The 27,062-nt window shown below is 45.3% G+C and overlaps 1 protein-coding gene across 1 annotated transcript in view; it reads right to left on the bottom strand.

The window, feature by feature from the left end:
- Positions 1-27,062, bottom strand: part of AUTS2 (activator of transcription and developmental regulator AUTS2) — a 1,117,204-nt gene that overhangs the window by 312,427 nt on the left and 777,715 nt on the right. Inside the window, 1 exon segment of the mRNA XM_043561364.1 lies at positions 9,926-9,955. Within this exon segment, the coding sequence (XP_043417299.1) occupies positions 9,926-9,955 (30 nt within the window).

Below are 27,062 nucleotides of genomic sequence, written 5' to 3'. Positions count from 1 at the left end.
GTTCTCTCTCCCTCTCTCTCTCTCTGCCCCGCCCCGCTCACATTCTCGCTCGCTCTCAATAAATAAATAAACGCTACAAAAATAGTAGTTGTTGTTATCTCTATGTGGTAGCATGCAACACTACAGGTTGTGAAGTCAGGGAGAGCTACATAAAAGGTTAGGTAGGAATCCTATCTCTGCCATCATCGGGATGTTAGGTGAGTTACTTAACCTTTTTGAACCTCAGTTTCCTTATAAATAAGAAGGGGGGTAGTCATGCCCATACTTCATTGGGTTATTGTGAATCTCATATGAGATAATTCATATGCTACCCTGGCAAACATTTCTAAGTGGGTTTATGAGACCAGCAGGCTCAGTCCAGCTGCATGGATGAACACGGATTCTGCCAGACTGAGGACCCACGCTTCCCTCCTTTTGTCTGACCACAGGCAGACAAGAACAACGAAAATCAGCCCAAGGCTTGGCAGGGACTTGGGCTTACCCCGGCTCTCCTTGGAGAAGGAGCTACTGCCCCCATCTACCTCTAAGGGTTAAGCATCAAGGACAGAGAGTACTCTTATATGCACAAGGCAGCCAGTCACCCGCCAGTCTGGGATGTCCAGAGACACAAACACCTGCAGGCTGGCTCCCCATAAATTCTTCCCTTGGCTTCTTAGAGCCAGAGGAGAACAGCCCCTGCTTCGGCCACCCCCCTGCAGCACCTCTGTGCAGGAAGTCAGGGCCCTTGGGCTCCCCATCAGACGCCTGCCTGAAGCGCACACTGGAGCCGGGGAACTTGCCTGAGAAGCCAGTAAAATTTTAATGCACTCTGTAGTGCGGTCATGTCATACTCGGTTATGGCAAATAATCCCAGATGCCTGCAGAGGTAAAATGGAGCTGTAATGTGCTTGCCTCCTAACCCGAGCTGACAGCAATGATGTACGACTACCATTAGCGGAAAATATCACTTCAACTAACCCATGATCCAGCTCCGCTCAGGGTCACATTATCCATGAGGAACAAATTACACTCCCAAAGTAAATACAAATTTTCTACACGAAATGGGTACAAAAAAAGGGAAGGGGCGATCCGTTCCCTTCACCGGCACACTGCTGAGTGACACAGATGATAAAGGACAGGACAAATCATTGGCTGACAGAGTGCTGTGCCGTGATCAGCTCAGCCAGCACGCACTCCAGCCGATAAACACTATATTCTCCCCTTAGTGGCAAATACATAATCTTTAACACGGACATGGCTGCTTCAGATATTTACTACCATTCGGGCTGCAAGAACACCCCATGCAGCACTTGCTGCTAGAAAAGGAGACACCCTGTGGCCTTGATGGACCCCGAGATCCTCTGCGAAGGTGAGAGTCAGCGTCTGGGGATGGACAAGGGGTTCTTGAGGTGGCAGATGACAGCACTGAGTGGAACAGCTTTGTGGGGTGCAGCTCAGGAGCCGTGTTGATATCACGGTCCTCTCTACTATGTGCTGGTCACAGGAAGAAAAGTCTGGAGAGACCACATGAGATGTGGGAGACTCTGGACCAAAAGCTCAGAAACGAGCCTCTGTTCCCCACCCAGAGCTTTCCCCTGCTGCCCGGGGAACTGTGACCAGCCTCTTTCCCTTTCTGGAACTTCAAGAATCAACAGAGCAACTTCAGGTAGAACACTAATATTTACAGGGCACCTACTAAGTACCAAGCATATGCTGGGTGTGGGGTGCTTGCCGGGAGCCTATGGTTTAATAAGATATTAAAGGTTTACACACAGATATGCACTAAAAGGAGTCTGAGTTCCTTGAGCAAATATAGTTTGGGCTTAGTCTGCTCATTGGTAAAGCCTGCATCCCTGATTACTCACGGTGGCCCCTACGCCGATTTTGCCACTCACATGTAAGAGTCAAGACATACAACTTGTAGATTTCCCTTCTCACCTGGGACAACTGCTTCCTGGGTGAAACTTAAAAACTCACATTTCAGATCTTGTACATCTGACTTGTCATTGAACCCAAACTGTATTTATTTAATATTTATTGAGCAACTGGCAGGTTTGGATTTTTAGAAGTTAGTGGGGTTTGGAGGTGAACAGACAAGAGATGGTCCAGGTCTCTTGTAGCATAAGGAAGATGGCGAGGGTTCTCAGGTGGGGCTTGTGGGCATATCCCCACTCCCCCTGAGTCACAGGGAAGCAGCATGTTATGGGAAAAAGAGCCCAGACCCTGGAATCTTAAGACATGGTTCATAGGTCATGTCTGATCACTTGCTCTTCAGTTTCATCTTTGTTATTTGTAAAATGAGGACGTGACACCTACTGGAGAAGATACAGCCCTTGAAAAGACCCGTCACCAAGTTCAGCATGTTGCAGATGATCAATAGTGTTGCGTATGAAGATGCACACAGATCCCCACAATGAATCTTTCAACAGGTCATATAAAATGGCATTTGTAAAAGTGTTTTGAATCATACAATGTTTTGAATAATACAATACAATAAGGCCATCGAAGTGGCCTTTCTTCTTCTTCTTTAGTTATTATTAACCCAAATCTCATTGGTTTACAGCCCCCAAGAAATGAAGACCATCTACTCCTCTAGTCCAAGAAATAAGGAAAAGCTCTATGACATCTATACAAGGGGAGTGGGGGGGGGGGGGGAACTTGACCTTCCCAGGTATAGCTTTGATTTAAAAAAAAAAAGAAAGAAAGAAAGAAGAAAAATGATCTACATTATTCCACTGAATTTGGGGACTTTTAAAAGTATAAAGTTTGCCTAATTACAAATACGGCCTAATACAGAGATTTTATTATCTTTATTACACCTAGAATGACAAAATTATAGGGAGCAGTTATCTGTAACTATACTACCAACCAGAAATTACCAAGGGGGCATTAACTAAGGCAACCACAAACAACACACAAAGACACATGTGCATGACTACAAAGAAGTCCATACATCTTTACTGGGGACAGAACACTCTCCAACTGGAATACAGAATAAGACAGACTCTTCTGACAACCAAAGAGCGACCCGGGTTACACTCTATGAAAAGCCACGCGCATAAAACACGCTGTGAAAGGCATCACTAGTACAAATGTCTCTGCTTATGACCTTCCCACTATTCAGGTGGCTCAGGGTTCGTGGTCAATTTCATGAGGATGAAAGCTATCACTTCCACCTACCTCTTCCTTGGCATTGTAACCTTCCCTGCAGGTAAGCTATAAAATCAAAGCCAGTGCTTCATTCTAAGAGATAGCAGCTGACTTTTTCTCTGGGGTTGTAGAAGCATGAACTCAACCCCAGGTGTCTTCCAGAATCCCAGAAAGAATTCCTTTCACAGGCCAAATAATACTCATTACCAATCAAGTGAGTTCTTAAAACACATCATGCAAGCTAGCTCTTCACTAGTTCCCGTGCTCTCCTAAATAGTTAGGGTAACTGAGAAACAGAGATTAAACTAATTGTGCTGCTGCCTACCCACAGGTGCACGGTGACATACCTAATTGAGCCAAGCAGCTACAACGCCCAAATCAGTTCCCTGGTACGTACTGGAAAAAAAAAATAAATGGTGGCTATGAATGACTGAATGAGCCAACAAAGAGATAATGACCTGGTTCAGACATGAGGCCCACACGTAAGTTTCCTTCAGTTACTTGAAAGAGTCAATGCAGATGTGCCCCGACCTACCCACCATGTTTATGCCCTCTTAGGAAGTAGAGAGAGATGAATGAATGGAGACAATCCTTATACGATCTTCCTTCGACACTGGCCGAAAGAAAATACAATCACATATTAATTTCCCTCTGGGTCTGCCATGCTGTTGGGGCCTAGGTAAATAGCTACATAGGAAATCAGGATATTCAGTGTTAGATCATTGAATCCAGCTTCACCTCTGGCAAAACCAAGGCTCAGCAGTGTTGGGAAACTTGCCCAGGGCCCCACCGCTGGCTAGTGAGAAATAAGAAAGTAGGTCTTCTGAGTATCCTTCTCCAATACCCACCCACAGTGATCAACAGGACATCTAGAACCTGTTCTTTCTCCTCACTATTCATTCTAAGAAATAAGCATTTAGCTAAAGATGTCCGACACATTTCCAATAACTCCTGGGTATTCATTTTATTGATTTATAATTAATTAAAAAATCCATATATGTACAAATTCTTTTTCCAGTGTATGGCACAGTGGTAGTGGACAGATATGCTACATACACTTGATCTTAGCCAAAAGGCCGAGAAGCGATTGCTACATACACATTCAATCCAGGGAAGCAGTTTTTGGATTGGCATGGAAACTCTAGGATATGAAAAAGAGAAGAACCTAACGAGAGTCAGGATTTAAAATAATTTGCGGTAGAAATTTAATCCAAGGATGGTAGGAAGAGGAATTCTGGATGGCTACAATGGAATTAAACCAGTTGGAAATGGGATGAGGTTAGAAGAACAATAAAATGTCATTTTGACCTGGACCTAACCTCAGAGGGGCAAGAAGAGGTTGAGCAGATGGGCATTATGGAAATTGGGCATCCAAAACGGAAAGCTCTTGAAACTTGCCCCCAAATTACACAAGTTGCTCAAATAAGCTAGGAAATTTAGAAAGGCTCAGGAGTATCTTATGAGAAAACAAACTTGTACAGGGAATCCAGAAAGCTGAAGAAGAGAGCACCTATTTGCTGCAGTCCAGAAAATAAACACTGGGATTGATACAGAGCACACTCACGTTCAACATCAGTTTTCTGAACCCGTTTCACTTCTCCCCTCCGTCTGGAGATGAAGATCCAGGAAAAGCAAATGCCCATTTAGCAAAGCAACAAACATTACTGACCACCTAATTTGTGCCAGGCACTATGCCAAGTGCCAAGGACACAAGAACACGGCTCCCCGCTCTTGTCCTGGACCGTGGCCGCTTGCTTCGCTGCTAGAAAATTGGAAGCGGGGGGAGAAAATTCCTTTTTTTTTCCAAAATAGAACAGGGTCTCTCATTGTCTCCTGATCAGAACAGGTCCTATTTTAAAACCAAGGACTGAGGTTCTACAAGCAACAGTGAGCTTCTGGAATGTTGCTGAGGGTGCACAATCTTTACCAAGTGTGCATTGTGGCCAATCAAGGCATGGGCCCCTTCCACTATAAGCACAAGCCACATGCCCAGTCTTCAGTTTGCCATCTCAGCGGTTTCTGAGTCCTTCAGAAGCCAAGTTAGGCGTGTGGTTTGTGTGGAGTTAGGAACATAAGCCTCCGCTGCTCATCTTAGAAGCTGCCCCCTTCCCACACAAGTGAACACAAAATGATCAAACACAACACATTTTAGCACACATCAAAACATCAGAATGCACCAAGAAGTGTGTTCATGTGGGGGGGAGAGGGAGTTGGTGTGGGAAATCAGTAGCACTGCACGTGCACCTGGCAGCGTCCCGGCAGGATGTCCCGGGTACTGGTGAGCAAGTCACAGGAACCACACAACCTTCTCCAGGTGTTCAAAGCCCAGAGAGAGGAAACCGCCATCATGTTCACGGGTACGTTAGGAAAAGGAGGATGGCTCCTATCTGCGAAGAGATCGCATACGTGTGTATTGCGTGTGTGTGTACTCCATGTTAGCTCTACACAAGCACGTGGGTGCAAGTTACCCCCACGACACCTCTACAGCTTTCGAGTCTTTCTTCCGGACTATCAAGCTGTTAAGAGCCCTAAACAAGGGGAAAGTAAATGTTTCTCTCCAACATTTGTATAAGGCCGTGGTTCTCAAGACAAATCGCGTATCGAGGTTACTTAGGAAACTTTTCAAAAAATACAGTTGCTACGGCCCCACCCCAGATGTCCCGCATGGACCCCTCTCCCCCGTGACGGGTGTCCGGAGCGGACAGTATTTGGCATGTGGGCCACGGGCTCTACAAGCCACGTAGCTGCCATCAGATTCCTGCAGAATGGCACGCTTGCACTCGGCTCCAGGTTGTGCCCAGGGGAAAGCCTGAAATTTGGGATAAGGAGTTTCAAAGCCATTGTGGGGGGAGACCCTCCACATTTCGCACCACTTCCATTCAGCTTGTAACAGGAAGAAGTGCCCTAGGGGACGAAGGCCTCACGTCCTCAGGCAGGTTTTCCGGCAGATCCGGAGCCTTCTGAAGAAGAGGGTGGCCTTCCTCCTTTCCCGAGTGAGTCTCTCACTTCCCTCCAAGTAAAACTCAAGAAAGCCAACGTTTATGGGCACTTACTGGTCCAGAGGCCAGGAGCTGAGTCAAGCGTCTTCTTTAATTGTTATAAAACTATAGGTGAAGTTGTTGTTAATCCCATTGGGCGGATGAGAGCACGGAGGCTTGTCCGCTGCTCCAAAGTAGGAAAGGACAGTCACACACCAGCCTAAGCCACCGGACTCGGAGGCCCAAGTGCCTGACCACCGGGCATTATGCCTTCCAACCAATTTTGCCCTGTGGCCCACACAATAAACAGGAACTACTTTTAATCTCTACATTAATTTCATAACCAAACAGGGAATGTTTCTTAGTATAATGGGCTGTTGCCAGCGGTAGAGGAAGAGAGGCAACAAGAGAAAATACAGGCCAAATACGTGGAAATATGCACGTTGCCTCTTTGTTCTCATGATAGCAATTCATTTCGAATGGGAGCCTGGGAAAATTGCTTCATTTGGGTGATTAAGGTGCAAAGCGCTTCCTCCTTGCTTTACACTAACTACAGCACAGAAAAATCCCACATCTAGGATGTGGACCGTCCATAGCCTTCTCTCACTCCCGCCCAACGCCGACCCTGGCCAAGTCCTCCAGGTTCTCTGGCACTAGTGCGAAACGTACCCCGCGCGGCTGGGAGGGGGCGTTGAGAGGTGCTTTTTTGCTCAGCGTCTCATCAGAGCCTTTTCCGTGCACAAGTGCGTCTCCTGCACGCGTGGGGAGCTCTGCTTTTTTCGCTCCTTTCCCAGTCACTTCCACATTAATTAGTAAGGGTATCATTTTATAAATTACAGCTTCGTATCAGAGGAAAGCAGAGTTTATCTTAATTCAGTCAGCTGTGTGAAATACAGTACCCTAATTTTAGACCGCCGGTTCTGCAGATCCCCGTGGAGTAAGAGAATGACAGGTCTTCCGGAGAGAAATCCCAGTGGGTCCCTACAAGTCTCACTTTTGCCTCCAACAGCATCCCTGGTGAGGCTGCTGAAGGGATCCCAGGACACTGAGTGGCATCTTTCCCCCCATTAGCAATTCAGATTTGAATGCGAATCCTCCCAGCAGCACATGAAAGCAGCCTCGGTTAGCTCTGGGGCTCCGAGGGGGGCCCAGCCAAGAGGCTCAGGCACAGAGGAGGCTGCCAGGGGCCGGGGCTTCGGCGCGCAGCACAAGTCTGGGAGGATGGTGCTGAAGTCGGTGATAAACACCAGACAATCTCAGTCCAAAAGGGGAAGCCTGACAGTCTGAACTGTAACAGAGCCAAGCAGGCACGGCTGCGATTACAGTCTTGATTGCTCCTGCTGGGAGCCCTCTGGAGGAACGCAGGGTGGCGCGTGGCGGGGCAGGGACAGGGACAGATGATGGGAGTGAGGGCGGGGAGCGGCTCCCTGCCAGGAGGAGGGCCTGCAGGGCCACCGCAGGCCACAGGCAGAGGCCCCGGGGGCGGCGGGTCCGAGGAACACTCCTAACGGCTCTCCCCTCGCCGGTCGTCACCCCTCTCGTGCACCTGCTATAAACATCTCTTTATTCTCCTTCGTTGCCCTGGAGTCGTCCCTGACTCTGAGCAGTGGGCCCTGCTCCCTTCCCGCCGCCACTGCTCCGCTCAGATGCTTCGCTGCTTCCCGCGCTCAGAGTTGGGAACCGGGGCGGCAAGGACACAGGGATTCAGGTCCTGGGGAAGGACTCGTTGGGATGCGGTCAGTGTGTAGGAAACACCGTGGCCCCCAGGACACTCCGAAAACCACAGACAGCTCTACCAGAGCTAGGTGATCATCTGGACAAGTACTGCTAGGCACCTCCAGAGATTCTGAGGTAAGTGGCCTGGGATGAGGCCCAGGCATCAGGATTTTTACAACCCTCCCCCCCCCCCCGGGATGATTCGGATGTGCATTCAAGGTTGAGACCGCTGACCCAGACACCTGCATGAGATGCAACACCGGACAAACTTTATCACCTTCTCCCACTGCTGGGGACCAGTGACACTTTGGGATGCCACACTGTCTTTTAAAGAAAGAATGTCCCCTTGGATGTGAAATCCAGAACAAGGCTCATCCTCTTGGAGAAGTGCCACCGGCTTGAAAAGAGAGATCAACCGTCACCTGTAAAAGATCCCCCGGAACGGCCAGAAAGCACCAATCCCTCTCTAGTGCCTGTGACGCCCGACAGAACGACGTGATGACTGCCAGGTGGGAATGTGGCCGGGATGGCTCCAGGACCAGCGGACGCGCCTCGGACACTGAGCCTCTACTGCTGCCCATGCGCCTCTGGCACCCACTGCACACCGGTTGCCTGAGACACCAGGGGCCCGACTTGCAAGGAGCTGAGACTCCCAGGGGCTGGAGGAAGGAAGCTCCTACTTGTCAGTTAAACAAAAGAATAATCCACAGCCCCCTTTGCAGTGTGTACTTTCACTGTCATCCAACAGCCCATTACCATGTCACAGCACAGCGCACCCTTCCATAGGTCACTTTGTTTAAAATGACATGGATAATGCACATGTCAGCAAGCTGACAGTCCTGGCCGTCCTTCAGAGATAAAAACCTCAAGGCGAGAGCCTGTTCTTATCTAGGGGACATGCATTGGTCTATCATCCAAGTCAGGCAGAACATGATTTCTCCAGAGAGCACTTTTTTCATTTCCTGATTTTAAGGAAATCAAATAAGCACCATTTGTCTTCATCTGAATATGCTTGACCTGCTCAAATGATGATGTCTCGCATTTTATAACAGGCTACATATGCTGAATTCAAATTAACGACAGTACAGAACCAGAGCCTTTAGATCTCTCTTGGAGGCTGGCAGCAGAGAAGGAGGGAAAATTCTGGGCCTGTTGGGAAGATCCCGCCAAACATGAACTGCGGGATTCTGAGTGAAATCCACAGGCACATAGGAGGTGAAAGGCACAGAATGGGGCTCAAGAACACCAGCTCCACAGGACAGACCCGGAAACCGGGGAGGTCCCATCCCTCTGAGGCCGAGCAATATAGAAACCGTGACGTTCGGGTAACTCTTGATGAGGTTCATAAGGGAGGAATGAAATTAGCAAGAAGTTTGACTGAGGGGTGGGGACAGCTAGAAAGAAAGACCAAACGGACAAATAATCCCTTTGCTTCAAGCACAGAAAGTTCACTTTACCGGGCTGTGATCCAATCTTCTGAAAGCTCAACAACTGAGCTCCTTTTCCGGATCCATGTTGAACGGGACGCACAGAGGCTGGTGGCCATCAGCCTCCACACAGAGCGGGTACCTGCGGGAAGAACCGCCCTCCCACCTGGCCGTCCACCTGGGCGGGAAGATAGCAGTTCCCACCTGCCTTGCCCTGCCCACCCCTCGTCCCACGGTAAGATTCCGAGAAACACACCGTTCACATTTCCATCAAGAAGGCCAATATGTACAGTAAGGCGAGAAGAAGCATAGAGGTCAGTAAAAGAAATGAAGAAATGACATTACAAATGCAGGCTAGCAAGTTTAATGTTCTAATCAAGGATTCAAAAAGAAAAATCAGATGGCTGTTAAAATGGTTTCCTCTTTTAAAATCTGTAAAAGTGAAAACCGGATGACGATATATCCAATATTAACGGGTGTGTTTAAAAAAAGTGGGCCTCACATATTAAATACATTATTTCTTATCACAGGAAACATCGCTGTGTAAATAAAGCTGGTCTTTGCAGAAAAGGTACGGTCAATAGCAGGCTGGTATCCCACCACCCTGTGACCGTGTGCGAGAACCACGGTGCTCGACTCTGCCCACAATGGTGGGGCGGGGCGGGGGGATCTTACCTTCTCTTCCTGGTCACTGTCGCTGTCACACTGAAAAGAAAGATAAGAGAATAAGGGTTAGTGAAAAAATTGAGTAGATTTTTAGTTTTGATACAGAAAAAAAAAAAAGAAGAAAGACAAATAGAGGAAATAAAAAAATGCTGCCTAAGCTGTACAGAGTTTCTTCAGTTCAAATGATGATAATCAGAATCAGAAGCGAAATGCTGTGAAGGTGCTCTGTTGATTTCATTCGACGCCTGCGCTCTGTGCCTCTTCCTGTGGTCAGTCTGGCAAGGTGCTGGATCACAATGGTGAGCACCCCCACTGCACGGGAGAGGGGATGCCCATCAAGGAGCCAATCCAGCCGCAGGACTAAGGTGCATCAAGGTCATTCACTGGGATTCGGAGCAAATTGATATCTTAATGGAGACCTTCTACCTTCAGCTAATGTGAATGGTTGTATCTCTCCCGGTGCTTTTGCACAGGAAAAGAGGTAAGCCTCCGGACACCGTATTCGCTCATTTGGACTTTGGAAGAAACACAGTGGGCAGAGCTCACCAGTTTGTGATGGCTGCCTTTTCTGTGGCTTAGAGGCCCAGAGAAAAGAGGGAATATTCCCTATAAAAGACACACCAATGATAAGAAGAGGTCAGGGAAATAAATCAGCAATATGGGCAAAGAAATCTGTTTTAAGACAGTAGAGTCACATTGTAGCTAACTGACCCCAAATTCCAACTGGTCAGCTAAGTTTGGGATAAGCAAAGAACGAGAGTTAACTCAAAACTTGGGCTTCTTCATTAGAGGCAAAGGGGGAAAAAATAAAACCACATTTTCTTTTTAAACCAAGAGTGTTTGTTACCCATTTGATTTCAAAAGGGGGGGGGTGTATTCTGTCACAGTAAATGTGCAACGGATAAAAATATTCATTCATTCACTCAAAAGTCCTTGATGAGCACTGCTAAGCCAGACAGATACTCAACCAAGCAGGACGCAGGACTGGCCCTAAGGTAGCTTTCAGTTTAGCAGCAGAGGGAAAGCTATAACACTAACACTGAGCAGAGGTGTTGTGTGATGAGAGCTATAGTCCATTAGGATGACTCTTCCCACAGGGCAGAGGAGAGACCATGAGCTGGGGTTGGGAAGAAGACATTGGTCACAGGTGACCAGTTTGGCAACCCTTACAACACTGTCTAGACCAGCATGACGCATGGTTTAAGAAAGGGAGGAACAGATGGCAGAGTAGTTCTGAAGGCAGAACCAATAGGACGTGGTAACACATGGATGCGAGAAGCAAGGAAGAGGGACGAGTCTCGGATGATGCCAAGGTTTTTAGTGTGGCCACCTGGACATGGGAGTTGATGTAGCTATGAACAGAAACAGAAAATAAATTTGCCTATACAGCAGTCACTACTGGCTAGATACCCATAGTCATTTGCAAGCTCCTTTCCCCTAGTCTGTAGCTTCTGACATTTTGAGACTGAAAAGGCCAGATAGTCTCTCTTTTCCAACTTTGCTTATAGCTAAGGGTGGCCATAAGACACACCGTTGGCTGAGACTTGAGGAAATGTCTGCTGAGGGTTCTGAAAAAATTTTTTTCTCCTCAAAAAAGAAGAAAAGCAAGAAGCACTTGCCTCTTGCCTCTGAACACGACTGAACGAGGATGTGACATCTGGATCTGTGGTAGCGACTTTGCAAAAATGAGGCAAAAAGCCTAAGTACTAAAACAAGAAAGTGGGGCCAAGAAATGGCCTGGCACAATGGGGCCACTTGAACCAACCTAAGAGCAGCCTGCCTCTGGACATTTTTGTTCAGGTAACAGTAAGTTACCTTATTGTTTAAAAACCACCATTAGAGTGCTTTCCATTGAAAGTAACAAAAACTCCATCCGAATGGACAGCGTGCTATTATAAGACATAACTTGGGGACTGCTTCCTCTTTGTAGCTTACACTCTCTACTGTAGGTATTTAGGAACTCACAGCACAAACTTACAGACTGGAGGGCTCTAACCTTTCACTGTCCTCGCCGGCTCCTCAATGCCATAAGGTTATCAGAGTTTTAGTGACTGTGCTTTAACCAAGTACGACTGCACTGTTTTCAACCAGGCTTCCAAACTGAGAAGGTCTAAACTTCCTTTTGCCTGATGAGTAATTTCTCTATTCTGATAAGTCAAGAGAGGCTAGATGAAGACTTTGAAGGCCTAGAACAACAGACAGATGAGGTTCTGTTCTCCTGATTGTGTGACTTTTCCATTGCCTTTGCTTAGGCTTTCGTTGGGGTTCCTAAGTTACGGGCGCAATTTCAAGAGTGACAAGGCATCATTCAGGAGGACGTGGAAGAGAGAAGCGTATTTTGCCAGGCAGACTCCTCTCCCCAGATGATCCCAGCTCGCCTCGTGAGGCAATCAGTGACAGCCGAAGGCTGTGGCATGGCATTTGCCCATGTCCCCAAGGACTGGTGTGCAGGGGGAAGAAGGAGTGGGGAGCCTGGAAAAGAACTACCACTGTCCGTTCCCAGCCCCCACCCCTACCGATCCTAACAGTGGTATGTCCCTGGGAATGGTTATTTCTATCAAAGTGTTAAGCTTTCTGCTTTCCAACAGTCCAGTTCTAATTTCAAGGTCCACTTAATTCTGCATCAAGTAATTACTGATATACCCAGAAGCACCTTGTCTCCAGAGTTAAGCATATGGTGAAGAACTGAGACCTACTGGTATCCATTATGGAAGCAGCACGGATGCCAAGCCGATTAAAAATGCTCAGGCTCCCCACACAACACGCCGGGTGAGTGACAGCTCCTCGACAAGGCCGGTCGCAGAGTCTGCCAAAACAGTCTCTGCTGCACTGGGGCCCACATGGTGCGCTGAGAAAACAGTTCCATTTCTGGTATTAAATTCCCATACTGACCCGAGGACTTTGCCGTGAGCTCAGCAGGAGCGCACCATCCAATTTACAGCTCCGCTCTCCGGAGCCTCGAGTGCCAGCCCCTGGCAGAGACGGATGATGGTCAACCCCTCCAGCTCATAAATTATGCAAAGGCAATAAATGCACTCAGCAAACAGCGCCTAACGCTTGCCTAGCCTGGCTCCTGACACACTCTGTAAAAAGCCAGAAGTTCGACACATACAAGAGGTCTATTCCACTCATAAAGGGGGTTTGTTGACAACCCCAGACGGAACGCGAGCCACAGTCCTAAGGAGTCTTTCTGCTTCGCTGGCAGCCGTTTATGGGCCGGCTTTATGAAAAGGAGAGGCTGTTTTATAGAGTCAGTGTGGGCAGAATTCATGGGCTCAAATTCACATTTAATACACTGTACGGCTTTTACACCCCAGGTTCAGTACATTGTGGATTTGGGGCCAAATGATTCCTGGTCTTGAAAGGTTAAAAGAAGAAGTGTCTGCTCCCCAATCCCTAGATACCCACTCCAATTTACAAGAGTTCACGCCGAGCCACCTCCTGATTCAGGTGTATGTTCTGCATGAGGCTGGAAAATGGGAAAGGCATGTCGAATGCAGAAACAGAGTCCCCGCTGATTTGACCATTTTAAGCATTTTGACACCAGGGTCCCGCACTGGTTTATTAGCAAACAGGTTGCACGCTAACAACCAGCTTGAGGTGACAGAGTACTCCCCATGACTAGACTTCAAAGCCCTTTGTGAAACGCTGCAAATATTTTCCTCCGTTTTAAAAGCCAGAAATGAAAAGGAACAAGGGGGCCTTACCCCCCAGATGGGAGAGAATTCTTGGTCACTGAGCCTTCAGACACACATGTGAGCCAAACCCGCACAGACAAAAGAAGGAGACAGGAGCATGAAATCCAAGCCACATGCCTCAGAGGCAGAACTCAGAAAGGGCCTAGTGCCTGAGCACAGCACTTCCGGTGACTGGCTCAACTTCACCATCTGTTCCCTCTGGTTTCACAAATTAGAAGTGAGTCTTCTGGGGGCAACTCTCCCTTTTGCACTAAGTCCCACCCTTTAAACACTTCAACCCACCCACGCACCCACCCACCCAGTATTTTCTCCTTTTACAAATTAATGCATATTTTATTGAACAGAATTTAAAAATCACCCACGAACCTGCTGCCCATAGGTAAACAGCTAATACGTCTGTAGCATTCTTTCCAGTCTTTCCTCCATCCTTCACACACACGTTTGAAGAAATGAAAATGAATTCCTACTACTTGTACCCTTCTTTGTTTTCATATAATGTGTCAAATATTTTGTTCAATGAGGCAAATTTACCCTGTCACATCACTTTTTTTTTTTTTTTTTTTTTTTTTTTAAAGGCTGCGCTGCGGGGCAGCTGGGTGGCTCAGTCGGTTAAGCATCTGACTCTTGATTTCGGCTCAGGTGGTGATCTCGCAGTTTGTGCGGTCGAGCCCCATGCTGACTGCACAGAGCCCGCTGGGGATTCTCTCTCCCTCTCTCTCTGTCCCTCCCTGCCCCCATAAATAAATAAATAAACCTAAAAATAAGTGTGTGTGTGTGTGTGTGTGTGTAAAAGGTTGCGCTGCAATCCACTGTATGGATTGTAAATAACCTAGTAAGGAAATTCCCTCGTGCTGCTATTCGGATTGTTTCGACTGAACATATTGGCATTTTCCCCTTGTACACATTCACCAATACTGCTCTTCCCTAGTATCTCCTCATGGCTCTTCCTTCTCTGCATATCCCTTAATTTCACTGTCCCCCCAGAGTTGAATCTGCAGTCCTACTGTTTCTCTGTGATTTCCTGGAGAGCCCTTAGAGTCCCCTAGTTCCGTCTACCCATTTATATATTGAGACTAAAACATCTCTATGCCCACCACCTGCCAGCTATGTGACTCTGGGAGAATCATTTCAATTCTCTGCATCTCAGTTTACTTATCTGTAAAATGTGGGTACTAATGGCATTTCCCCCAAAGGAAGGGGAGAAGAGAACAAGTGAACACATGTAAATGGTTCAGACAACACACGGCACAGAGTTGGCATAGGCGGTAAGTGCTAACTGTTACTAAAGTACGTTTTTGCTTGCTACATCCCCTTCCCGAAGCCCTGCAAACACCTCAGACCCGAGCATCCACCTAAATCCAGATTCGCCCTCGTTTGCTTGCCCCAAGTCTGCCCCTCTCCCGCTGGTATTATCTTCTTCTTATCTATCCCACTCCCATTATCTTCTTGGTAATGCTGTTGCACGTGCAGTCTCAGCGAAGAGTCTGGACACTTCCCGCGGCAAGGAAAACTCTTCACAGAGAGTCCGACTCCCGACACCCAGCCACTCCTCCAGCACGGTGCATGTCAAGCTTTCTGTGGAGAAGGACCATTTGTTTTGGTTTTGTTTTCTTTAATTTCCAATACATTGTAGAATATAATAAAAAATAAATTGCTAGGAACATGAAAAAGAAAAGCAAAGACGTGTACATATGTGTGTGTGTGTGTGTGTGTGTGTGTTATTATTAGATTTAAGGGATATGAAATTACTCTACTGAATTGCTATAAAAGTTTCCAAATGCTTATTCTCAGCTGCCACGCCGATCCCCCAGTAGACGGTTAACCAAGAACTCAGGGCGTGGCCTGGGTCTGCACCCACACTTGGAGTAGCACTATCTTAACACACCCCTTGTTGTTGCCACACTCAGGCACAACTGGTCACACCCTCAGGATTTATTATCTTTGCACTTTTCAGTTCCCTCCACCTGGAATTCTGGTTCTCCAAGTTCCTACCTAAAAATATTTAATTTGTCTTTGTAAATTAATTCTGGTTCTCCAAGTTTCTACCTAAAAATGTTTAATTTGCCTTTGCAAACCCAGTTCCCTTAGAATCTTCTAATATGAATTAGGAATTCTTAGAATTACAGTACTCTTCCTAGAATTAATTGTTCTGTCACCATCTCTTACAAAATTGTATTTTCACTGTTTGCCACAAGACACATCCGTACTACAGAGTTAGCTCTGAGTAGGTAAGAGATAGGGTCTTGGGACATGAAAGGTGCTCACATTGATAAGTTCACCTCATTCTTCTTTAGAATTCTTCAAACAGTGGCTGATTCCAGGTTACATAAGAAACTATGATTTTGAAAAAACAAGTAATTCCAAAGAAAGAAGGTACAGGAAATAATGACTAACTTCACTGCTTAATTCAGCGGGGTGTATGTTTGAGCACAGGGGGCAGTGTTAAAATCATTAGCAGAGCCTAGAGTTGGGGCCAAGAAGGAAATACCTTCCATTAAAAGGCCCAGACAAGACATGATTATGATTTTATTGTACTTCCTCAAAAGCAAACATTTCTCATTTCCATTTGGGAATCTCAGTATCTGTGTTTTAAGACGCTGATCCAAATCGAAATAAGTCAAGGTCCGCGACATCTCTCCGCCTCATTCGGAATGAAGGAACAAGATGGAATTCTAGGTACCTCGTGATGGAATGCATTCTTAAGCAGAAAGTGGCAATCATTGAATATATCACATACAATGACATTGAGGAGGGCATTGCTCTCTATTCTGCTCAATGGACCTTGCTGGAACAGTTATTTCGTATCTCAAATCCATTTATCATTGCCACCAAAGATGTCAGGGCTGAACACCATCACTGAACAAAGTTATTTTATTCTTCTTTCTGCCTAAAGGAAATAAGAGGAAAATGAGGGAGAACCCCAACTTGTAAACTACGGCATCTAACATCAAGTACAATTTAACTTTGCTGGTGACAAAACAAATCGGTTTCCCTTTGGGGCAGGCGGTTTATCTAAGACTGTAAAGACATCCCTCACCTAAAAGCAATTTCAGAAGAAGCCACCTAGAGAAAACATGACACTTATTTTTTTTATTTAAAGAAGTAAACTAGCAGCACAGTGACTAGAAGCATGCCCACCATCATCTTCCCATCCCTGCAATTCTGCACGCAAAAACACGCAGTCATTCTGTGCCGCGTACGGCAGCTCTGATGTTGTCTGTCTTCCGTCACCTCACAGAGCCCTCGTTTCACCATGTTTACACCGCTCTCCTATCGACTTTGGGCTTTAAGTGAAATTTAAAGCTATTGGGGACCTTGAAATAAAAAAGAATATTTTCATCCTGAAAATGGTTTACGGTATTCTCACTGGTTGTAAAACGACGCCACTGGCCCTATTCCCTTCCGCCTCAACAACAACTACACCCAATCAAATAAAATAGCTCTACAAAAGCGAAAGCGTAATTGAAACATTTGTTTGCCAAACAGTAACTTAAAAGATGAGAATAAAGCTTCTGACAGTCACAAAAAGAGCACATTAGAAAATAAGGTAAGGTCTACCCATCTTTCACTGTGCAGGAGGTAGAGAGGAGAGCAAATCTTCAGAAGCTTCTGGAATTCTGTACTGGTGACCTGTTATTCCTATGGGGAGTTCTCAGAACCTGGCATTTTTGCAAGTTCTCAGCTTGAACAGGCCAGGGCTCAAACGGCCAACGTGATCTGAGGGGGCTGGCGGAACACTTCTGATCCCCCTCCAGGGTCTCTCAGATGATCACACATTTTCATTCAACAAATACTTTTAAAGTGCCTATGGGGCGCCTGGGTGGCGCAGTCGGTTAAGCGTCCGACTTCAGCCAGGTCACGATCTCACGGTCTGTGAGTTCGAGCCCCACATCAGGCTCTGGGCTGATGGCTCAGAGCCTGGAGCCTGTTTCCGATTCTGTGTCTCCCTCTCTCTCTGCCCCTCCCCCGTTCATGCTCTGTCTCTCTCTGTCCCAAAAAAAAAAAAAAAAAAAAAAAAAAAAGTTAAAAAAAAAAAAAAAAGTGCCTATGGTGTTCTAGGTTCATTCTGACCACTCATTAAAAGGACAAATACACAGCCAGAAATCAAGCTGTCCAAATCTGAAGTTCTAAAGGTCACGACTTAATATTCAACATGGTTTTTTTTTTTTTTTTTCCTTTTTGGTCCTTTTTGTCACTTTCAAATCCAGGTATATTTCATAAAACAATCTGTATGTTGTAAATTTCCAGCTAGCTCATTAAAATATTGTTGGGCTTTTGGATGTGGAAGAAGTGGGTATTTCACAAATCTTTGGAGTTCAGCATTTTTTTCCCCTTTAAGAAGAAAGGAAGTCACACTTTGCCAAGTATAAACATACATAAACCCCAAAGATGAAATTTACTTAAAGCCCAGAGCCCACAAGCCTCAGTGGTTGCCAACATGAGAAAAATGAGTTTCTTGTCCAAAGGTAAAACTGACAGTCTAGGGCCGGGTGATTTGTAAACGATCTCTTTTAAGCTTAAGCAACAGATCCTTTGCCTCTTTGCCATTGATTTACTGATTCTAAGTCATCAATAGCATTAATCCGTACCTGCCTGGGGACCTATTACAAATGACTTTGAAGATGGTGTGAAGTAAGAGTTTATTACGAGACCACAGTATTATTACCAGGGAGACCTTCTCAGCTACGTTCGCTGGCAGTATTATATTTGTGACCCCCTGTGCAATCTTCCCTTTCCAGATCACAGCTGCTTGTTCCTTTGGGTGGGGCCTGAGCCCCCTGGGTTTGCTTCAACTAAACCTTGGTTCTTTTCAGAGTCCTGTGTGAGCTAATAAAACCCCAATTTGCTGATGAGTAAAAAGGAAAAGCATGTTACGGGTTAAAATAATACAAGAGTCTATTTTTTCCGCTGTGTTGTGATCCATAGAAATCACCCTGAGCCTTTTCCCTTTCTTCTCTGCCTGGGAAGCCAATTGCTTTGATTGCAGTGATATGAGCTAGCTAAAATGACTTGCCCTTGCTTGTGAGGCAAATGGAACATGCTAATAGAACTTATCGCATTACCCGATGCAAAAGTGCCATAGCTCATTACTTTAAGATAAAAGGATATCATTGCAGACGGCAAGCAGAATTGACTTTCTGAGGCCCGGCTTGATGATGATTTAATCAACTGCTCTCTTTCACTTCTCATCTCTGCGCCTGTCGGTTTCACAGGTGCCGTTAAATGAGACACTCAGAAAGTGAGCGGAGGGAAAGAAATTGCTGTCATTACTTTTCAAGAAAGGAGGTATGCAAATTTTCGACAGAAAGATTGCGTTCATAATGGGCCTGGTAAAATACAAGGATCATGCTTGACAGGTGAGGGCAAGCCATTCGTATGTCCTTAAAGCGGAGCAGCGGTCCTCCTTTAGAAATGTGCTCGGTGAGAGAAACTACAAATGAGAGAGCAGGCGGGGCCGGGGCCCAGGCGGGGTAGAACCGCACAGGGTTGGCCCAGCTGGTCTGGGTTCTAGAAAGGGGGAGGGAGCTTGCAGTCTTGAGGAAGCCAAAGCCAGAGGAGCAGATAACAAAGCCCGGAAGCTCTTCGTCTGCACCAAAATGGCAACCAGCTCTTGCAAAGCACATCCTATTCTCTTTCACACATGGCCACAGGGCCAGTTTGCCTGGATTCAAGTCTTGGCTCTACCACTTACACTCTGTAGGACCTTAGGCAAGTAACTTAACCTTTCTGTGCCTCAGTTTCATTTTCTATCAAATGGGGCTATTGGCAGTACTAACTCCCACGGTTAAGAGCATTTACCTTCATAAATATACACTAATGCAATATTATATATATATATATATATGTCTATATACATGTATATGTATATCTCTCTCTATATATCATTAAAAGGCATAGAACAGTGCCTGATCCATGGAAAGCACTCAACAGATGTCAAAAATCATGCATGCATTCATTCTTCAACAAAGACTGAGTATTTTTTTTTTCCTCAAGAGTATGTGTGCCAGGTGCTGGAAACCTACCTGGCTGTAGTTTCAACAGAACACAATCCTTCATTGATTTTATGTATAGAAGTCTTGCTCCCCTGTCAGACAGTGAGCTCCTCAGAGCACTCTGGTTGTCCCTGGAATCATCACAGGGCCTAGTGCAGTCTTAAGGACCCTAAAAGATGCTAATACCGATTTGATGATTTGTGGATCCCCCTCCCTCCCTCCTTTTATTTATTGTACAGATCCGATACTGCACATAGAGCACAAACCCTTAGAGGAATCTCCTCGTGGCGTAGAAAATCCGTCTCGAGTTGGGATCGCTGGGTGCCCTAGCGTGGGGAAGGAACAGACAGGCTGGCCTGAACCACCTTCAGGAAGGCACAATGGATCTGAATAGATTAAATGATCAGGGTAGTACGAACAGAGATGTTTTTTCATTCACTTCGCTTTCAGTAGGTAATTGTTCTATTTTCTCCAACACTCAAAGTAAAAGCATCTTTCTTAAAGTGCCTGTGCCTCTGAGTTCTTTTTCCCCAGGTGATGTAAGTGCTGCAAACCATTCTTCCTTCCGGCCCCCAAGGTTGTGAGGCACTGCTTCCCATGCTAAGTGGCACCTACACGATTCAATTTCTGGCCAAAGGGACAGCGTCCACCTCAGGCAAAGGGAGCCGGAGAAGAGTAGTTCTTAGCTGTCATTTTTGGGGAAGGCTTCCTGAACGAAGCCTGCTTCCTGAAGATGAAGTGCATTTCACATCTTAGCTCTGCAGCCTGGCTCCTGCATGGGAGGGATTCTCCATGGGAACTCTCTTAGAGCACCTTTCCCCCTAGAAGAGCCAGCCTACAGCCCACCGGTCATTAAAAGAGAACGTTCTGACAACGGCCCTGGGAGGGAAGTGTTATGGCCCCTCCATTTTCAAGAGGAGAAGTTAAGGCTTCCGGTGGCACAGGCAGTACTTGAACCCAGTTCCGTCCTCCAAAGTTCATGTTCCCAACAAGTAGGACCTAGCGCTGCTCGCTCTCCCACGCTCTATACAGAGACACTACTTGAAAAACATCTTTCGGATCAACGGCTGGGCTGTGGGTGGAGGCGGGCCGAACGAAAGAGGCTGTAATAACCATAAGCGGCAGTGACTGCAGCAGGTGGCCACATTTCTACCCCACTGCAGACAGCTCTCCCTAAAGACGAGGGCCTAGTACAGCACCAGGCTCAGGAAAGGGCGCCAGGTTCAAATTCCGAACCCCCCAACTCAGCAACCACGTGGTCTGGGGAAAGACACTAAACATCTTCGAGCCTACCTTTCTTGTTTTTTACCCTGTCAATGGAAATGATACATACTCCACAGAATTTTTGTTAGGATTCAATGAATTCAAACATTTGAAAGCAGCCAGAGAGAAATACTAATAGTTTTACCTTTTCTGTCTACTTCATGAAAGAAATGCTATGTCATACACAGAAATAAGACGGCAATAGTTGTTTAACTGTTGGATTTAATTTCTATTTTTTATGTTTATTTTTGACAGAGAGAGAGAGAGAGAGAGAGAGAGAACACGTGTGCAGGCTGGGGCTCAAACTTGCGATCCGTGAGATCATAACCTGAGCTGAAGTCGGACGTTTAACCAACTGAGCCACCCAGGTGCCACAGATTTAATTTCTTTATAATTTTACTGCCAGACAGGAGATCATATTCTGCAAGAAATCACGCTTGTGAGGTGTTTGAAGACTCACTACTCTATTACACAGAAAGAGAGACAACAACCCAAACGGACAAGCAAACAGAAACTATCATTCCCTCTCAAAGTAGAATAGCAAATGGTTTTATTTCATTGATAAAATACAGGCATGTCTGGGGAGATATTGCAGGCTTGGTTCCACACCACTGCAATAAAATGAATATCGAAATAAAGTGAGTCAAATGAAATTTTTGGTTTCCCAGTGCATATAAAAGTTACATTTACACCACCCTGTAGTCTATTACATGTGCAATAGCCCTATGTCCAAAAAACCCCAACATACACACCCTTAGTTAATAAATACTTTATTGCTAAAAAGTGTTGGCCATCGTCTGAGCTTTCAGTCACTTATAATCTTCTTGCTGGTGGAGGGCATCACCTCAGTGTTGATGGCTGCTGACTGATCAGGGTGGTGGCTGTGGCCATTTCTTATAAGACGATAATGAAGTTGGCCCCATCAACAGACTCTTCCTATCACGAACAAATGATTTCTCTGTAGCACGTGATGCTGTTTGACAGCATTTCATCCACAGGAGAACTTGGTTTAAAACTGGAGTCAATCCTCTCAAACCCTGTTGCTGCTTAATTGATTACTTTTGAGGGATATTCTACGTTCTTTGTGGTCATTTCAACAATCTTCAGAGAGTCTTCACCAGGGGTAGATCCCATCTCAAGACACCACTTTCTTTGCTCATCTGGAAGGAGCGACTCCTCTTCCATTCAAGTCTGATCACGAGGCTGCAGCGTGAAGTACCATTTGCGGGCCCCACTTCTGATCCCAGTTCGCCCGCTGTTCCCACCACACGTGCAGCTACTTCCTCCCGAAGTCTTGAACCCCTCAACGCCATCCACGAGGGTTGGATCAACTTCTTCCAAACTCCCATTAGGGTTGATATTTTGGCTTCTTCCTATAAATCACGAATATCTTTATTGCCACGGAGAATGGTGAATCCTATCCAGAGAGGTTTCAATTTACTTTGCCCAGATCCAACAGAGAAAACACTACCTAGGGCAGCTACGGCCTTACAGAATGTATTGCTTAAATAGTAGGACTTGAAAGTCGAAATGGCTCCTTGATTCATAGGCTGTAGAATGGATGCTGTGTTAGCAGGCATGGAAATAACATTAATCTCATCGTACATCTCCATCAGAGCTCTTGCGTGACCAGGTGCATTGTCAATGAGCAGTCATATTTTGAAGGGAATCTGATTTTCTGAGCAGTAGGTCTCAACAGTGGGCTTAAAATATTCAGTAAACCATCTGTAAACCGATGTGCTGTCATCTATCCTTTGTTGTTCCATTTATAGAGCACGGGCAGAGTAGATTCAGCAAAATTCTTAAGGGTCCTAAGATTTTTGTAATGGTAAATGAACACTGGCTTCAACATAAAGTCACCAGCTGTGTTAGCCACTAACCAGAGAGTTGGCCTGTCCTTTGAAGCTTTGAAGTCAGGCACTGACATCTCCTGTCTAGCTACACAACTCCTCAATGGCATCTTAGAAGGCTGCTCCATCTACGTTCAAAGTCTATCATTTGGTGTAGCCACCTTCATTAATGATCTCAGCTAGACGTTCTGGATAATTTGCCGCTGCTTGTGACTCAGTATTTGCTGCTGCACCTTGAAAGTTTATGTTATGGAGCCAGCCTCTCCTTAAACCTCGTGACTGACCTCTGCTAGCTTTAAACTTTTCTTCTGCAGTTTCCTTACCTCTCCCAGCCTTCGCGGAACTGAAGAGAGCTAGGAGCTTGCTCTAGATTGGGCTCTGTCTTAAGGAGATGTTGTGGTTGGTTTGATCTTCTCTCCAGACCACTCAAACTTTCTCTATGTCAGCTATCATTCATGTGTTCTTTAGAAGAGCACTTTCAACTTCCTTCAAGAACTTTTCCTTTGCGTTTACAACCTGGCTAACTGTTTAGTGCAAGGGTTTTGGCCTATCTTGGCTTTAGACATGCGTTTTCCCCGAAACTTAATCATCTGTAGCTCTTTATTTAAAGTGAGAGATTTATAACTCTTCCGGAAACATTTAGAGACCACTGTAGGGATATTAATTGGCCTAATTCCAAAATCACTGTGTCTCAGAGAGTAGGAAGGCCCAAGGAGAGGGAGAGAGATGGGGGAAAGGCCAGTTAGTGGAGTAGTCAGAACACACACAACCTTCATCTATCAAGGTTGCCGTCTGATAGATTGTTTGTGGCACCCCAAAACAATCACAAGAGTGACACCAAAGATATCTGATTACAGATCGCCATTACAAATGTAATACTAATGGGAGCACCTAGCTGGCTTGGTCAGAAGAGTGTGCAACTCTTGATCTCAGGGTCGTGAGTTCAAGCCCCAAGCTGGGTGTGGAGATTACCTAAATAAATGAACTTAAAAAAAAGCCCAAATATAAAAATAAAGAAAATGTTTGAAATGCTGTGAGAAAAACCAAAATATGACAGATAAATGAAGTGAGCAAATGGCACTGGAAAAATGGCACCGAAAGACGTGCTCCATTTAGGGTTGCCGCAAACCTTCAATATGTGTAAAACACCGTATCTGTGAAACACAATAAAGTGAAGTACAATAAAATGAAGTATGGTTCATTTTTACCAACAAGGAAATACGCTTTAGGATTCAATTTTCTAAGTGTTCCTTTAGGTTCCCGATGCACATTCTTTTGGGTGGATATGGTCTGGATTTATTCCAGGAATAGGAGCCAGTAACCTGTGTATAGGGACTAAAGTAAAATGCATAGATTTAAGAGCTGGGAGTCTACACCTGTAGGTTATGCAGAGTGCTGTAATGCCTTAGGGGCTTCGTCATTAGTGAGATGTTCATTCAAATTCAAACTGGCCAAATAAATAAATAGACAGATAGGATGGATATCGAAAATAACAGGTGATGACTGGTACAACTTGGAAGCCAGCCATTTTGGAATCTGTCTAGAGATTCTGACCAATCAGGATTAGGAGCTACTTGAATAGCCCTTTGCACAGAATTTACATATATGCAAGGCCTACCTAAGGATTGATCTAATAAAACCAACCAAGAGAGTAACCTTGGGAAGAGATAAAACTTCTTAGAGCATTAACGCTGATAACTGTATACACAGGGAGTAGTTGAGAGAATATGACTAAAATGCCTGGCACTTAGGAGTCACACCCAGCAAACAGTCCAACGGACTACTACTCCGCTCAGAAATGCCTGTTCTCTCTCCCATATATATGGATATGGAAGCTTCCTCTGACTTCACTGGCCAGAGGTCCACTGCTGATTTCCAGCATCTTCAACACTGTGGTCAGAGTTTGCTTATATTCTGTTCTTCCTAAATCTGACACGTAAAAGGCGCTCAAGGAACATATGTGAAAGAATGAATTCATAAATTATGTTAGCAAACAATCTGAAGGAAGGTGTCATGGGAACTGTTTAATTGAGGAGTCAAGAAATAAATGGGGGTGGAGGTCGCCTGGGTGGCTCAGTGGGTTAAGCCTCCGACTTTGACTCAGGTCATGATCTCACAGTTTGTGGGTTTGAGCCCTGCGTCAGGCTCTGTGTTAACAGCTCAGAGCCTGGAGCCTGCTTCAGATTCTGTGCTTCCCTTTCTCTCTCTCTTTCTCTCTCTGCCCTTCCCCCGCTTGTTCTCTCTCTTTCAAAAATAAATAAACATAAAAAAAAAGAAATATACAGGGGTGATGGAAAGAACACTAAGGTGTTTGGAAGCGTGGGTGTCTGAGTGTGTGTACAAGAAAGACATGGAAATAATTTCAAGGTAAAAGAAAATCTGAAGAAAATAACAGTACACAGTTGAAGAAATCCAATTTTAAGGTTATTCCTTTAAGAAAATCAGGAAAATCGGGGCACCTGGGTGGCTCAGTCAGTTAAGCGTCCAACTTTGGCTCAGGTCATGATCTCCAGGTTCGTGGGTTCGAGCCCCGCATCACGCTCTGTGCTGACAGCTCAGAGCCTGGAGCGTGCTTCAGATTCTAAGTCTCCCTCTCTCTCTGCCCCTCCCCTGCTTGTGCTCCGAATCTTTCTCTCTTTCTCAAAAATAAATAAACATTTAAAAATTTTTCTTTTTAAAATAAAAAAAAAAAAAAGAAAATCAGGAAAATCAAAATCCTAAGGTATTTCCTTTTACATTTGACTCACTTCAAGCCAAGTGAAGCAACTGGAATTGAACAGGAAAAGGGAGAGCGGTGCTCTCATGCTGACAGACATAATGGCCACATTGTCAACTTCCCACCCATCAGACTTTGTGTTCTGTTTGTTTAAAATGCAAGACAGTGAAAAGCGTAGCTAATGGGTTAGAAATATGGCTGGAGACAAAGTGATTTACAAATGTAAGAGGGTGGTTCAGGAAGATCCAAAGACATGGTGGGCCGTCATTCTACAGGATCCAAAAACTGATTTCGCTTTCTTTTCCTATCACTTTCGCCCCTCTTAGAATCCATCATGTTCGTAATGGGCATTTTAAATTAAACTGTACCTAAAAACAGTCTTTATTTTAGGATGGCTTGAAAACCTAGTCTTACAAATCATAAACAAGGAAGGGTAGGATTACTATAAATTGTCTGCAAGAAAATACAAATCGCCAAGATAAAAACACCCACTGGTCTGCCAGTCTCAAGTTTCCTGTTTTGACATACTATATGCAGTAATTTGGTACCCACAATCTCTTATTAGAAGATGAATGTGCTATTTTTCTGAATGCTGCAATTACAATAATTGAATTTAAAATGGGGATTGAGTTTCTCTATTTGGAGGAAAAGAATAATTGTGTATTTCTGATTAAAATCAAGGGGACTGAGGAGAGGTTGTACAAATTCCAGCTTCAGTCTCCCTGAGTGACTCCTTATGAGGCCAGAGAAAAGAAACATTCAAAAGCAGAGAAATGGACCAGCACCTCAGCAGCAGGCACTGTCTTTGGCCTCATTTGCTTTGTCTCCTGGCCTTCTGTCATGATGCCCTTGTGACAGAGGCAATCAGGGCACCACGCCATTGTTACATTTTAAATGGCAGCCATGCTGGAGTTTCCCACTGTGTCAAAAATTAAGAGTTAAAATGCAAGAAAAACAAACATCTCTTGGTGCTGAAAGCCCCTGACCCCTTTCAGACTGCCAACATTTTGGAGTAGTTTTTATTTCTTCTTTGTAGGCCCTCTCCTCTGGGCGGGGGAAATATAATGGCAGAAAGAGTAGGGCGAGAAGGAAACTAATGTTATTTTCCAGAGGCCTCAGCTTCTTTTGTTTCTACCAAAAAATTACATAAAAAGCCACCTTTAAGGTGCAGATGTAAGAAAGGAAAAGGGGACTGAGAAAGAAGAGGGCTCTCTTGCCCTACCAATGCCTTTTTATTTTATTTTTTGATGGTACCATTCAGTCTCCTGAAATCCCCATCGGTCCAAATGTGAAGGGGAAATGGAGTCTTACAAGTCCTCATAAATATTCCTTAAAATATAGTTTCCTAAGAAAAGAGAACACTTTGTTTCTAGCACAAAATGACCCCGGGGTTGTCCCTTTATGCCGTTTCCTTTTTTTTTTTTTTTTTTTTAAAGTGGCTTTAATGGCTTTATTGAGCTCTAACGTACAGGAATAAACTAGCCATATTTAAAAGGCACTATAGGATACGTTCGTACACATGTACACACCCATGAAACCGTCACCGCAATCAAGACAGTGAACACATCCACAGCCCTCAGAAGTCTCCTCGTGCTCCTTTGTTAATCCTGCTCTCCCTTCTCTGCC

This window comes from Prionailurus bengalensis, chromosome E3, assembly GCF_016509475.1.
Source record: "Prionailurus bengalensis isolate Pbe53 chromosome E3, Fcat_Pben_1.1_paternal_pri, whole genome shotgun sequence".
NCBI lineage: Eukaryota > Metazoa > Chordata > Mammalia > Carnivora > Felidae > Prionailurus > Prionailurus bengalensis.
This window is presented reverse-complemented; position numbering and strand designations above follow the sequence as displayed.